At 35.0% G+C, this 14,454-nt stretch overlaps 1 protein-coding gene across 6 annotated transcripts in view; it reads left to right on the plus strand.

Moving 5' to 3' along the window:
* Positions 1-14,454, plus strand: part of EXOC3 (exocyst complex component 3) — a 31,180-nt gene that overhangs the window by 591 nt on the left and 16,135 nt on the right. For 3 of the 6 annotated variants that reach the window (XM_074207996.1, XM_074208000.1, XM_074207998.1), the window contains exons 2-4: positions 4,927-5,126; positions 7,455-7,674; positions 9,410-10,091. In XM_074207996.1, the coding sequence (XP_074064097.1) occupies positions 4,983-5,126; positions 7,455-7,674; positions 9,410-10,091 (1,046 nt within the window). In that variant the 5' untranslated portion in view covers positions 4,927-4,982. Of the gene's footprint in view, positions 5,127-7,454; positions 7,675-9,409; positions 10,092-14,454 lie in introns of all 6 variants that reach the window. The other 3 variants (XM_074207997.1, XM_074207999.1, XM_074208001.1) reach the window with 3 other exon arrangements.

Genomic DNA, 14,454 nt, shown 5'->3' on the forward strand with positions numbered 1-14,454 from the left:
GGGTCTTAAGCCGCATCAGCCTACTCCTGGGCGAACTGCTTCTTTTTGAAAAAGGGCTAATAGCCACTGACTTCTTTTCAAAACCAGCCTTTAGGGGCAGCCAGGTGGTGAAGTGAATAGAGCCCTGGCCCTGGAGTCAGGAGGATCCGAGCTCAGTTCCAGCCTCAGACACTTCATAATGACCCAGCTGTGTGGCCTTGGGCAAGCCACTTAACCCCGTTGCCTTGCCAAAACCTAAAAGAGAAAAGAAAAAGCAAGCTTTAGATAGATGGGGGGGAGGGGGACATATCTAATGGACACTGGCAATATTCACTCTTTATTCTCTACCCCCTTCTCAGCTACTCACCTAGATTATGGTTGAAATTCGTTAATTAAGATTAATTTCCTTCAGAACTGTGCGCCAAATTAAAATACAAAAAAGTCTGAGCGACATAATACATTACATTTTAATCAATTATTTGCAGCAAATCATCAAAGTGTTTCCACCTCATTTTTTTTAGGCTATTGCAAGGCAAACGGGTTAAGTGGCTTGCCCAAGGCCACACAGCTAGGTCATTATGAAGTGTCTGAGACCGGATTTGAACCCAGGTACTCCTGACTCCAAGGCCTGTGCTTTATCCACTGCACCACCTAGCCACCCTTCCTCCTCATTTTTTGAGAGCTCTTTCCTCTCCCTTTGTAGAAAATATTGTTTTCCCCACTAATGAGATAATATGTGTCACTGTTTAAAATGACCCTCCTTGTTATCAGAGATTCCATTAGCTTTCCTTGGAAGAGGATTCCACAAATATGAAATTACAAAGGGTTTCTCAAGTCTTATGGACAGAATTAGGCAACTAGGCAGAAATATGACGGGAAGCTTGTCTTTGCCATCCCAATCTCTTTTTTCTATACCTGGTGTCTGTTTGTGTTTTGACATTAACAACATTTACTTTTCCTCTTATTTCCTCTCAAAACCTCTTAGGAAAGGAAATGAAGAGAAATATGTTAATTTGCTGCAAATGATAGTTTAAAACATTACTTCTCCAAAACTTTTTTTGCATTTTGATTTGATATAGAAAGTTCTAAGGTAAATAGATCAATCTCTATTTTTGGAATTTCAACTGTAATCTAAGTTGGTAGGGAAGGGGGGGAATATTCCTGTTGCCCATTAAGACTTTTATCTAAGATGTGTTCTAACAGGGATACTGTGGCAGTTTGCCACCTTTCAATAAAAACCAGTTGCATAGCAGATTATATATTTTGAATGTCATTAAATATAATATAGTTGATAAATCATCTCCACAGTTCTACACTTGAATTCTTTGAAAACTTCTGAGCTTTGATTTATTTGGGGTTTTGCAACAGGCACACATAAATTTTGTTTGTGTCTTTAAGAGGATGAATTAAAATTCTTTGTTTTTTCTGTGTTATCTATCTTTTATATGTGTACATACTAAGTAAATGGAATATAAATGTTAGTTTCTTCAAAGCTGAGCTTTTTTTTGTCTTTGTATACTCAATGCTTTATACATAGTAGGGGCTTAATAAATGGATTGAACTGAAGGTTTTTGCGTAGGGAAATAATATGATCAAAATAGTAATTTAATAAAGTTAGTCTGGCATGTTATTTAGAGGAGACAATTGAGCTAGATAAAGAGATTAAATTTTTTTAAAAAAAAATTAAGGTATTGTTTTAAGCAATTTCTTTTTTGTTTTTGATGGTAAAGGTTCATATTCAGTTTTTTTTCCCTTACTTTTGCTATTCAAATAGGAATTCTTTGTCAGACTTTGACTGACTTTGAATTTTACCAGAGGTGATGCATCAGGACCACATGTTCCTTAATTTATTTTCATTGGTTTTCTTTTTCTCAAATGATGGATGGATTCATTCATTTCACCATTAAGCACATCTCAGGTTGAGGCACTTATCAACAGTTTTGAATTGTAAACTCCATAAAGATAAGGCCTCTATTGTATCAGTCTCTATATCACAAGACTAACACAGTGCCATCTTTGTTATTTATTTGTTTGATCACAGCTAGTCATGTTATCTATCTGGGACTCAGCTTCCTCATCTAAAAAGTGATGAGGTAAATGACTTTGTAGATCTTTTCTAGCTCTAAATCTCTAGTTATCCTAAAATAAGCATTAATTATTGTTGGTTGAATTACATACTCTTTCCTTCAAGTTCTCTGTTAAGGAATAGAAGGACCTTAATTATCCCGTAACTAGAAAATTTGAAGGTAGGCTTGATTGCAAGTATTTTTCTAAAAGTATGAGAAGATAGTAGGCAGCAGTAGTGTGTCTAGGTAGGGAAAGCTCTCACTTTGAAAGGAGATGATTACCATGCTTTACATTTAAAAGAAATGTATAAATTACAATATGATTTCAACCTGCAGGGGTCAGCTAATCTGCCTTCCCCACCTTCATTTTAAAGATGAGAAAACTGAGACTCAAAAAAGTGACTTACCCAAAGTTAACGTATAGTAAGTATTACAACCAGGATTTGAATCTAGATTTTCTGTGTGCAAATATGTCAGATTCCCTTTGATACACACCACAGATCCAAATAAGGAAGTAATGTTTAAAAGAAACATGGAAAGATAGATCAGTAACCAGAAGTTCTGGGATGTGGCTGTGAATGTGACTGTGAAGTGATCTGGGCAGAGATGGTGGGTGAATATGAAAATCTGATCCTTAAAGTAGATCATAGGTCTAGAAGAGATAGACAACCAGTCCTAAAGAATACATTTCTTTGTTACAGCTCCTTAGTTGCTTTGAGGGGGGAAGGAAGGTTGTAAAATAGTGGGAAGATCTTCCCATCAGCCTGGGTGAGAAATCAGCACTGAAAGTTTAGTTCTTCAGTGGAAGAGAACTATTTAGAGATAGCCATTCTAGTACAGTAGCTTGTAGATATTTAGGAAGAAAACACCTATTAATTATGTTTACATTCTCATGATTGAATAAAGAGGCATTTATTAAGTGTGTATGCTTATTATATGCAAAGCAATGACCACAGATAGAAAAGTGACAGGTTTGCTTTCAAGGAGCTCACATTCATTTTAATGAGGGTTACAACCACATAGAAGGGTTCAGTTGCAAGTAGATAAGAAAGTCCCATAATCCATAGCAAATAATAATGCCCCCCCTTTTTTATGCCTCTTTTAATGCCATTGCCATCAATAAGCTCACTTTCTAAATGTTGAACCTCTCGACAGTTCCAAGTATTTTGATGCCGAGAACTTTCTTTTGGGGGGTTTTCAAAGCTTACAAATGTTGCATTTGCAGAAACAGTTGCCTTGTTTGTCTCTACAGGCTTTGCTTCCCAGGTTGATGGTTCAGGGCATGGGGCTGGAAGTATTGCTATTTCAAAGACACTTGGGTTCAGACTCCTGAACTGTTTGCATCAAGGGGAGAGGCAAGCTGGTGGTGAAGATGATGGTAGAGGTTGGATTTGCCTGGCACATGTTCATTCTGTATCTCTCTCTCTCTGACTACCTTGCAGTTTAAGTTGTTCTGACTTATCTTCCCTATTGGTGGAGATGACTGACTTCCCTAGGAAGGAGATGCTTCCCTAGAAAATGGCAGTTAAGACCTAGACTAGAATCAGGAGCAGTGATCTGGGAGGTATTGCCACTTGCAAACCTCCTTATGCCAAGCTATCTATTGGTAGCAGTTGATTAAGCACTTATTGCTGGTGTCAGTGAGGAAGGTGGATCTCTTTTTCTTAATAATTTTTTGGTGATGTCTAGGAGGACTTGAAGTATCTATTTGGTTTGGATGGCATTGATATTCCTAAAGCAGTGGAGCTCAAGTCAGCTTAATGCCTTTTAGGCACTGGACTGGAAACATAGCTATTGCAAAGGTTCTTGGGTTCATTGTTCTGAACTGTCTCATTTAGTCTTCAAGGGGAGATGGTGGTGGTCAAAGTGTTGGTGATGGTTTGACTCGCCTGACATGTACAATCTCTCATATTGCCTCCGAGTAGTTTGTGAAGGCTTTGGTCTGATGTTGACCTCTGGGTTCCCTTCCAAATCATGCCTTGAAAGTTCTGCCCCTTTTCTCTGGTTAAATATTACCAAAAAGCAGTTCTCATATTTGAATCATGGAATTTTAGAGTCAAAAGTTGATCATAAACATCGAGTCCAACTTTTTCATTTTATAGATGAAGAATCTCAAAGTCAGAGGGGTTAGATTTGGGTTCCATAGCCAGAAATATAAGGGTCTGAAGATCTATTCAAAAAAACAGAATCCTACTTTTAATGATTTTTCTGCACAAGATCTTGGGGATTTTAATGTATCAATAGACAAACACAATTTCATGAAATTTATGTGAAAACCAGGTTTATTACAAGAGAAATGAACATGCATGTGGAATTCAAAGAGATAAGAAGTTTGCAATTAACAGTCAAAGGAAGGAGGGGAAAACACAGATCTCAACCTAAAGGGATGTGGCATGGGGAAGGGGAAAAGGTGCAGAAAAAGTGGGAAAAGAACCAAAATCCTTTCTGAAGGGGAGGAGCAAGGCCATGGCAAAAGCAGTGTCTGTTTCTTTGGGGCTAGACCATAAAGATAAATGCTTTACTTTATTCTCCTTATCTACAAGGGCCCCAGCTGCACAGGCACTTTCTTAGTCTAGTTGGAACTGACTGTTTTGATTCCCAGGACACCCAGGAAGACCAGTTTGGATGTAGACAAAACATTATGTCAGCTGGTAGGAGCGGAGGGGGGTTGTTCTTGACACATTCAGGGCCTCTCATACTTTGGATCCAGTTTTGGAAAAGATGGCAACTCACAAGGACAAATTCAAGGGACCTCTTAATATTCCTTATCAAGTGTAAGAATCAACTATTTGCCTAACCAGTCATATTTGAATTATTCATTTCCATTTTGTGGTGTCATTTTTGCACATGTAATAATAACAACACCTTCTTATTTCATCAGTGCCATTTAAATGATGGTCCTATGACAGCTTTGGGAATTTAAAACACTTTCTGATCATGGAGGAGACTGATCGAGAAGCAGTAGCAACAGCTGTCCAAAGGGTAGCTGGAATGCTTCAAAGACCTGACCAGCTGGACAAAGTGGAACAGTACCGTAGAAGGGAGGCTCGGAAAAAAGCCTCAGTGGAGGCTCGGCTGAAGGTATAAAACCAGTGCAATCAAATGCGATGGGAATTAGTTTGGGATAAAAACAAATGGTCTTATTTTCATTTTAAGTTCATGTCATGATTAAATTCAAAGTATTCATAATATTTTCAGCCATGCAGCAGAATGTAACGATGCCAACTTTGCTACTTCAGAATTTATAATTATTTGGACAAGAATGGAGCAGACATTTTTCTTTGCTTAACAGATTGTTTTCCTATGCAAATGAATAATGTAAAATGTATTGGGAGATTGCATGACATATTGGAGAAAATCACTTTTCAAATAGATAATTTAAGTGTATGTTTTTAACCAAGAATCACTGTGCTTTGCATGAATTACTCAGCTCTTCAGCAGGTCCTTTACAGACCTCTATTAAGTCACTCTTTGTTGATTTAGATTGAGTGACTTAAAGTTTGTGGAGGTAACATGCTATATACTGTTCAGATTGGTTTTTCAGCTGGGCTTTAATCCAATTAGTCTGAATCATTAAGGTTTTACTATATTCTGTGAGTATATGATATAAAATCTTAAATTTTATATATCAGCTTTTTTTCTCATCTCATAACTTTTCAATATGTCAAGCAGCATTCCAATTCTTTTTACTTATTAACTGGACAAGTCACTTTGCCTCTGTTTGCTTCAGGTACCGCATATGTAAAATGAGGATAATAATACCTCCTGTGGTATTGTGTCACAGATAGATTGCCGTGGGGCAGCGATAGAACAGCGACCCTGGAGTCAGGAGGACCTGAGTTCAAATTCTGCTCAGATACTTAATAGTTACTTAGCTGTGTAACCTTGGGCAAGTCACTTAACCCCATTGCCTTGCCAAAAAACCCCAGAAGCAAACAAACAAAAAAATAGATTTGCCAACATTGAGGTCTCTGCAGAAGTCACCAGGAGCCCTCAGCCTTGTGTCTCCTTCCTGCTTTTCCCTTCCCCAGTTTCCACCCCTATTTCTAGTGTTCAGCCCCTCCTTCAGGTTGCATCAAAAGGGAGCCCAGGAAGTTGAATACAGTACTCTTACATACAACCAGCTTCTGTCTGTGGGCCAAGCTCTTCTACAGGCTACATCATCTATACTGAACTGGAGACACTTTTTTTTTTATTGTTTATTTATGAGGATGTTCTGACACTTTCCTATGCACATGAGCCAATTTCATCTTTGGAGTTTTGAGAATGCTGTACTGTGCTTGACAACAGATGAATGCACTGAGAAGCTTATGAAATTGTTTTTTTGGGGAAAATAATTTTTACACCTAATTCATCAGTTTGTCACCAGACTTTTGTCTGAAATTTTATTTTGGGGGGCTTGCTTTTTGTACCATAATCATTTTCCAACCTACTTCCTCCCACCTTTCTCAGTCACGTTTTTGCTAGGAAGAAAAATGACCAAACCTAATTAGCAAAACACCTGACTGTGTGTGTGGTATGTAGCAATAATTTTCTCCTCTCTGTGGAGAGGAAGGGTTGTTTTGTCATCTGTTGTTAGAAACTCATATTGGGCCTTGCCTTTAATCTGAATTATAATCAATTATACCTTCCTGTTACTTCATTTGTAGGATTATAGTTACTGTGCTATTCTTGTTCCGTTTCCTTCAATCTGCATCAGTTCATAATGTTTTCTGTGTTTCTTTATATTTGTTGTTTCTCATAGCACAAAAATATTCCATTACATTTATTTGGCACAGTTTGTTCAATTTTTCACCCCAAAAATGTTTACTTACTTTCTTTCCAACTTTTTACTTCTGCAAAAAATACTCCTATGAATATTGTTATCCATGTGTCACTTTTCCTTCCTTTGACTAATGTGGGGTACTTACCAAGTGGTTCAAAGGGTTTATGCAATTTACTAACTATTCTCAAATAGTTCCAGTAGTTTTTATTGGCAATTGACCTGGTTTGTCACTTTCCCCAAAGTGTGGCTGTGAGCCCATGTTCCCATAGCCCATTCAGCAATGTTTATTTTCATATGTCATAGAGCAAGATGAATTTGCCAGAGATATCTCAACAATGTGTTTTAGAAGCTTGATCAGAATTAATCTAACCATGTCACAGTGAGAAATTAGAAGTTACTCATGTTCCAAATTGAGGCATTGATGTCATGTTAATTTTTTAAAAAAGTTCTCTTTAATTATTAATATCCTCTTGTTATTGGTTCCTTTTCACTCAGGTGCTGGACCATTTCATATGATTCTATAACCATTTCTAGTGATAGAACTTTCTCTGAATGGCCAACTGCCATGTAAAGTTTTATCAGGAAATATTGGAGAGATCACTGACTTATGTTAAGTAATGCACACCATGTCTTCCTCTGTTTAGGCTGCAATCCAGTCACAGTTAGATGGTGTTCGGACCGGTTTGAGTCAACTTCATAATGCATTAAATGATGTAAAAGATATACAGCAGTCGCTGGCAGATGTGAGTAAAGACTGGAGACAGAGCATTAACACTATAGAAAATCTTAAGGATGTGAAGGATGCAGTAGTACAGCATAGCCAACTCGCTGCTGCTGTAGAAAATCTCAAAAACATCTTCTCAGGTAAATAAATAAATATGAAGTATTATTATTATTATTATTACTATTATTTTATGATGTAAATCATTTTTAAAAAATACTTTATTTCCAAAATTACATGTAAAATGATTTTTAATGTTCAAAGATTTTTATTTTTATTATTTTTATTTATTAATTTCCCCCCTCTCTTTCCCCATCCCTAAAATGGTAAGCAATATGATATAGATTATATATATGTGCAATCATGTAAAACTTATTTCCAGATTAGTCATGTTGTGAAAGAGAAAAAAATAGACAAATGGGGGGGGATCATGAAAAATTGAAGTGAAAATATTCATTTTTTTATTCATTCTGTGTTCAGGCTCCATTAAAGTAAACTATCTTAAGTATAATATAGCAGAATAACACTGAATATACCTTTCCTTTAGATGGGAAAGTTCTAACCAGCTTTATAGTCAAACTTGCATTAGCCTTCACTTTGCACCTAATTGTTTGGACCCATTACATTTCCTCATTTAATCTTCATGGTTATGTATAGGTAGATTCTGATTTTAGATACTTGGCATTCATGGATCTTATTTTAAATGTCCAAATCCTGATTGCATATGCATTGCCTTCTGAAAGTGTCTATATAGTATACCAATGTTGGATATTGATGAAGACTACTATCATGTGAGTGAACCAAGTTAGTGAGAAGTGCAATGTTTTATCTTTGTTAGGCTATATTGAATGAGTGCAGCAATGAAATGCCAAGACATGTTAAAAAAGCACACACTGCCTATGCTGAATTACTACAAATTTAACTTTGTTTTCTCACAATTTGTAGTCATCTCAAACAATAAACATTATTGTCAACTGTATTATCAATTAATGCTACTAGGGCATTGCCAGAAACAGTGTTGCTGTACCAAATGTCAGTACTGTCTTTCTTCAGAGGTGCCTGCTAGCATAATGTCTAACCTGACAGAGAGAGGGAAACTGTAGAATTTTGATACAGTAGAATTTTAGAATCAGAAAGGAATTGGTTATCTAATCTAGCTTTTTGATTTAATATTACAAATGAAGAAAAGGAAATGCAGAAAGCCTTTTGTTTTCTCACATTCACAGAAGGTAGTTAGTGGTAGACCTAGGAGGAAAAACTAGACCATTTGACTTTCTTGTACAATATTCTTTCAACTATATCACACTTTCTGGAATTGGGATAATGCCTTAATGATTTTTCATCCTATTAACTGTATAACTCTGGGCAAGTCACTTCAGTTTATCATCCTCAGATTCTTCATTAAATAATTAAGGTACTGGAATAGATGATTATTCAGGTGTCTCCCAACTCTTGGATGGTACACTTTACTTTGTGTTGCAGTATACTTTTATGTTGTTGAAATTGAAAGTCAGGCAATATTTATTTAAAAACAGCACTTCAACTTACTCTATCCTGCTATTTATGACATTTACCATTAAAGCTCAAAAGAATAGAAAAAGATGAGTTGCTATAGATCTAAATTAAAAAGACATTGCTGGCAACAACTTATCTGGATATGGAATTAGAAAAGATTTTCTCCTTTTTGTGAGTAATCTTGTGAAGAATTCGTGTTGAGTTTTTTAATTAATTTTCCATAAACACTATTTTTGACTTAATTTTCTATAAACATTTTTATTTTATCTAATTTATCAATTCTGAAGATGTTCACTTTATGTTTAAATTGGCCTTTTTTGGTGTTCATATCATACATTATTTTAACTCTTTCCCCCCCCTTAGTACCAGAGATTGTTAGAGAAACTCAAGACTTAATTGAACAAGGAGAATTTTTGCAAGCCCATCGAAAGCTAATGGACCTAGAATGTTCTCGGGATGGCTTAATGTATGAGCAATACCGAATGGATAGCAAGAATACTCATGATATGACTCTCATCAAACTTTATTTTGGGGACATGGAGAAACTTTCTGAGGAGTTAGGCAAGCAGCTGTGGATGGTGTTGCAAAGATCCTTAGTTACTGTTCGCCGGGATCCTACTTTGCTTGTTTCAGTTGTCAGGATAATTGAAAGAGAAGAAAAAATTGATAGACGTATGCTTGACAGGAAAAAACAAACTGGATTTATTCCTAGTGGGAGACCCAAAAAATGGAAAGAGAAGATGTTTAATATTTTGGACAGAACTGTGACTACTAGAATTGAGGGTACCCAAGCTGATACCAGAGAATCTGACAAAATGTGGCTTGTTCGCCACTTGGAAATTATACGGAAATATGTTCTGGATGATCTTCTTGTGGCAAAAAACCTAATGGTTCAGTGTTTCCCTCCTCATTATGATATTTTTAAAAGACTTTTAACCATGTACCATCAGGCTTTGTCCACCCGTATGCAGGAGCTTGCATCAGAAGACTTAGAAGCAAATGAAATCGTTAGCCTCTTAACCTGGGTTTTAAATACTTACACAAGGTAAAGTGAAATTTATATTTATTCCTTAATGTTCATTAGACAGTTAAGTCCATATTGTGTACAATGAGTTATATGAGGTGCTGAAGGAATGCAAAGAAAAAATGAGTGATTTGATGTATTAAGATGTTTTAAATAATATTTGTTATTCTGAACTTGATATATCAACAAATGTGAACATTTTCACATAAAGAATGATAGGAGAAAGTCTGTAGATGATCTATGACTCTATTAAGAATAGCATTTTTTAAAGTATGTCATAAATTTGGCACATTAGTTGAAAAGTTGTCCTGCTTGTCTTTGAATTTTTCCGTGTTGAATTTTTAAGAAGCAATGCAGACTCTCTTTCTTTTTTTTTTTACCATCACAGTACCTAGATTCTTCTCTCCAAGTCTGTTCCCTCAGCCATTTTTTAAACCCTGTTTCCACAAAATAAGCATAGCCAAACACAACAAATCTACATTTTAGCCATGTCTGAAAAATGTATTTTTCATTCTGTATTTCTTGAATATCACTTCTCTGTCTAGAGTTGAGGAGCTTGCTTTATCATTGGTCCTTCTCAGTCACGCATTAATGAGTATTCTTAAGTTATTCAAAGTTCTTTTTTTTTTAAAACATTGTTCTCTTGGTTCTCACTTCACTGCTTCTTAGTTTTTTCCCCCCCCTGCATCTATCTTTATCATTTATTATAAATATTCCATTACAGTCATTTGTTTTAATATTTAGCCATTCTCCAAATGATAGGTACACCCTTAATTACCCCTTCTTTGCTTTAACAGAAGAGTGCCACTATTAATATTTTTGCATATTTGCATATAAAAATATTACTGTCTCGTAGTAGTATTGCTGAGTCAAAAGACTCAAAATTTCAGGAGTTTTGGACATATTTCAAAATTTCATTCCAAAATGGCTAGATCACTTAAAGTTCTATCAAATCCACATTACTGTGAGGTCACCTTTTACAAAAACCATTTTCCTTTTTTTGTCATCTTTGTCAATCTGAAGTGTGTGAAATGGAAATAAATGTTTTAATTAACATTTCTCTTGAAAGCAATTTAGAGAACTTTTACATATGTTTCTTAGTAGCTTGTTAGGTAGAGTTCATATGTTCCTTTTAGTTTGTTGATTTTCTGATTTTTTTTCATGATCAACTTTTCTATTTTCAAACCAATACCAAATGAGCTTTATTGATTTTTACTTTGTACTGTAGTTTAATGTTTAGTACTGCTAGATCCCCTATCTTTACCCCTTTCCATTATTTTCCTGGAAATTCCTGTTCTTTTATTCCTTCAGATGAATTTTATTTTTTCCTAATTCTGTAACATAATCTTTGGATAATTTTATAAACAGATTATTAATAATTTATCAATAATCATTAATAATAACTAATACTTTAATATTGATAATAATAAACCGTTTGTAAAAAATTTATAAATAATGTAGGTAGTATTGTTATTTTGATTATGTTGTCTTTGCTCAGTCATGTGCACGACAGTTACATAATGAGCATTTATTAAACTTACTTTACTTGCTGCTGAATATACAAAGGCAGATACATCATTTTGACCCTGAAGGAAATCATACATCTGTGACAAAATGGCAAATAACATACAAAATACATATAGGAAGGTAATCTATTAAGGAAAATAACTAGCAGTGTGGAAGACCAGGAAAGTCTTCTTAAAGATGGTGAGATTTGAGCTGACCATATTCCAGGCATGAAGGACAAATAATGAGAAGGCATAAAGCCATGAAGTTGTTAACCTGAGTCACTTGGATGATACTGGTACTTACCTACCCTAAACAATAATGTGTCTCTGATTATTTAGTTCTTTGATGTTTCTTCAGAGATTTTTTTTTTTACGTGGTATTCAATTTAATTTCTGTATATGTTTTGGTAACTGGACTTCAAAATATTTTTTGCATTCTGTAGTTATTTTGAGTAGAATTTCTCAATCTGTCTTTAAAGGTTCCGTGAAACAAAATAGTTTTTTGAAGAAATTATTTATAAAATGCATTCTATATTTTGAGATGTACTTTGGTTTTCTTAAAGCAAGAAAGAATACAGTTTAAGCTTTTGTCAATGACTTGGATCCTTCTTTATGAATAATAATTTTATGTTCAGCCTTTTATGCTTACAAAGAATGTTCTGATGTTATCGTGGATCTTTGAGGGGTCATAGAACTAAAATGGAGAATTCAGTTCATTAAACATTTATTGGTTGCCTACTGTGTACCCAGGAATAGATGTGGGAAGAAAAAATGAAAAACAGCTTTATATATATTTTTTTGTGTTTTACTGGAGAATTATAAATAACATGCCAATGGATCAGTAAATAAAGAAAAATTGAGAAGGAACAAAAAAGCTCCAAAATCTGGATTTTGCAGTTTGATAAAAGTCTAATAGTCTATTTCCTTCTCAGAATAATATTTTAAAAATTATATGGTTTTAGTTATTAACATACTTTAAAGAAAAGACAGTAAACTCACTGACTCCCGATTAAGAATCCCTGAACTAGGTACTTCAAGAAGGTCTTCCTATCTGAGGTGATACTGAACAAAGACTGGAAGAAAATTGAGGATCATATCGCTTTATAACTCAAACAAATACAGATGTGGAGATAGGGGGATTATTTATTCCTAGAAATAACTTGTACATCAATTTGACTGGAACAAAGAATGCATAAAGGAGAATAAATCTGGTATTTTTCATTAAAGAAGTGGTTTTTATCTGATTTGTATTGCTGATATGATTTGGGCAAATTGAATTCTAATTTTCAATCTTATCACTAACTTGGGAAAGTTACTTAATTACTTTCTCATCTGGCTTTGTTTAAATGCTAAACAGGATAGCTTGGATTTTTTTTTTCTTTTGGCCTAGAGGAAGTAGGGTACCACTGAAGCTTCTTGAGTTAGATGTCAGCATTATATCATCTTTGCTTTTAGAAGTTTGTTTTGACATCTTGTGAAGTATGGGTTGGAGAAAGGGGCAGGTGAACTGGTTAGGAGGTAATTGCAGTAGTCTAGATGAGAGGTGATGAAGATCTGAGTTAGGCTGGTGCTATGTGAATTGAGAAAAGGGGGTAGATAAAACTGTCAAGGGAGAATTAACGAAACTTGGCAACTGACTGGATGTGGGGAAGAAGTAAGGGAGAGGGACATTTGAGGATGACTGAGGTTGGGGACTAAAAAAGATTTCAATGTCCTCAACAGAAATAGGGGATTTTGGAAGAGATAGGTTAAGGGAGAAGGTAATAAAGTCTGTTTAATGCAAGTTGAGTATGAGATGGTTGTGGGCTACCCAGCTTGAAATTAAACAGATGTTGATAAAAGGCAGGAGCAATTTAGGGAGAATGAATAAATAGTGAAAGTCCTTTGCACAGATGCTAACTGGATCCATAAAAGCTAATGATGTCACCCAGTCTGAGCAGGATGTCTGAGGTGGGATATGGATGATTATTTCACAAAGGAAATGGAATTTTTAGTATTTAAGAGGAAAAAGGTGATTAGTAGCCCAAAAACTTTCTCAAAAGGGAAATTGCTGTTAACTTGGCTAGAGTAGGTTTTTTTTTAGTCAAGTGGTAGAACTTGAAGCCATATTCAATGCTTTATATGATACATTAACAAATTCTGTGCTTTTTGGCTTAATTTTTCCGCATTTTGTAGTTTTTCCTTGTCTTGTTTCAGCAGTTAGCATTTCTTACTGCTCTGTTAGTCTATCCCTAGTGTTTCACATACACATACACTGTTTTAAATGTGCTTTAACCTGGGAAGCAAGATAATCACACTTGTCAGAGTTGTGTCTAAAATAAAAATAAATTATCTCTAAATAAAATAACCCAAAAGTCTCCATTGAGTAACGTGTATGAATTTTATGATGTTTCATCACAGAGTTACAAAGTGGATAACAAGTGTATAGTTGCTCTGAGTTCTTTTTTGTTTTTGCTTCTCAGCTAGGTTCAGTAAGGAGGGTAAGGTTAAAAAAGTATATGGTGACTAATTCAAGAAAGCTTCATTTTAGGACTATATTGCTAAAAATTTATTTGATTATAAATAGGCACCTTGGTAGGTTAGAAATTTAATTGAAATATTGCCAATCAATATAAAAAGGAATTAATTTGACTGTTTTTTCCTAATCCAAAATTTTGAATTTTAATCCTCTAGTACCACCAGACTTAATTCTGATAGCTAAACTATATAACTAGCCTAAAGCTAATGACTATCATGCCTCTGAGAAGGAGCCATAAAAACGATTTATCTGAAGAAGTACAGAACTAATGTAATAGATTCTGTTTTTGTATTGTCTTAAAGTGAATTTTGATGCAGTCTGCTTCATTTCTGGCAATAGTCCTCACCCTAAACCTAGA

This window comes from Macrotis lagotis, chromosome X, assembly GCF_037893015.1.
Source record: "Macrotis lagotis isolate mMagLag1 chromosome X, bilby.v1.9.chrom.fasta, whole genome shotgun sequence".
Taxonomy (NCBI): Eukaryota; Metazoa; Chordata; class Mammalia; order Peramelemorphia; family Peramelidae; genus Macrotis; species Macrotis lagotis.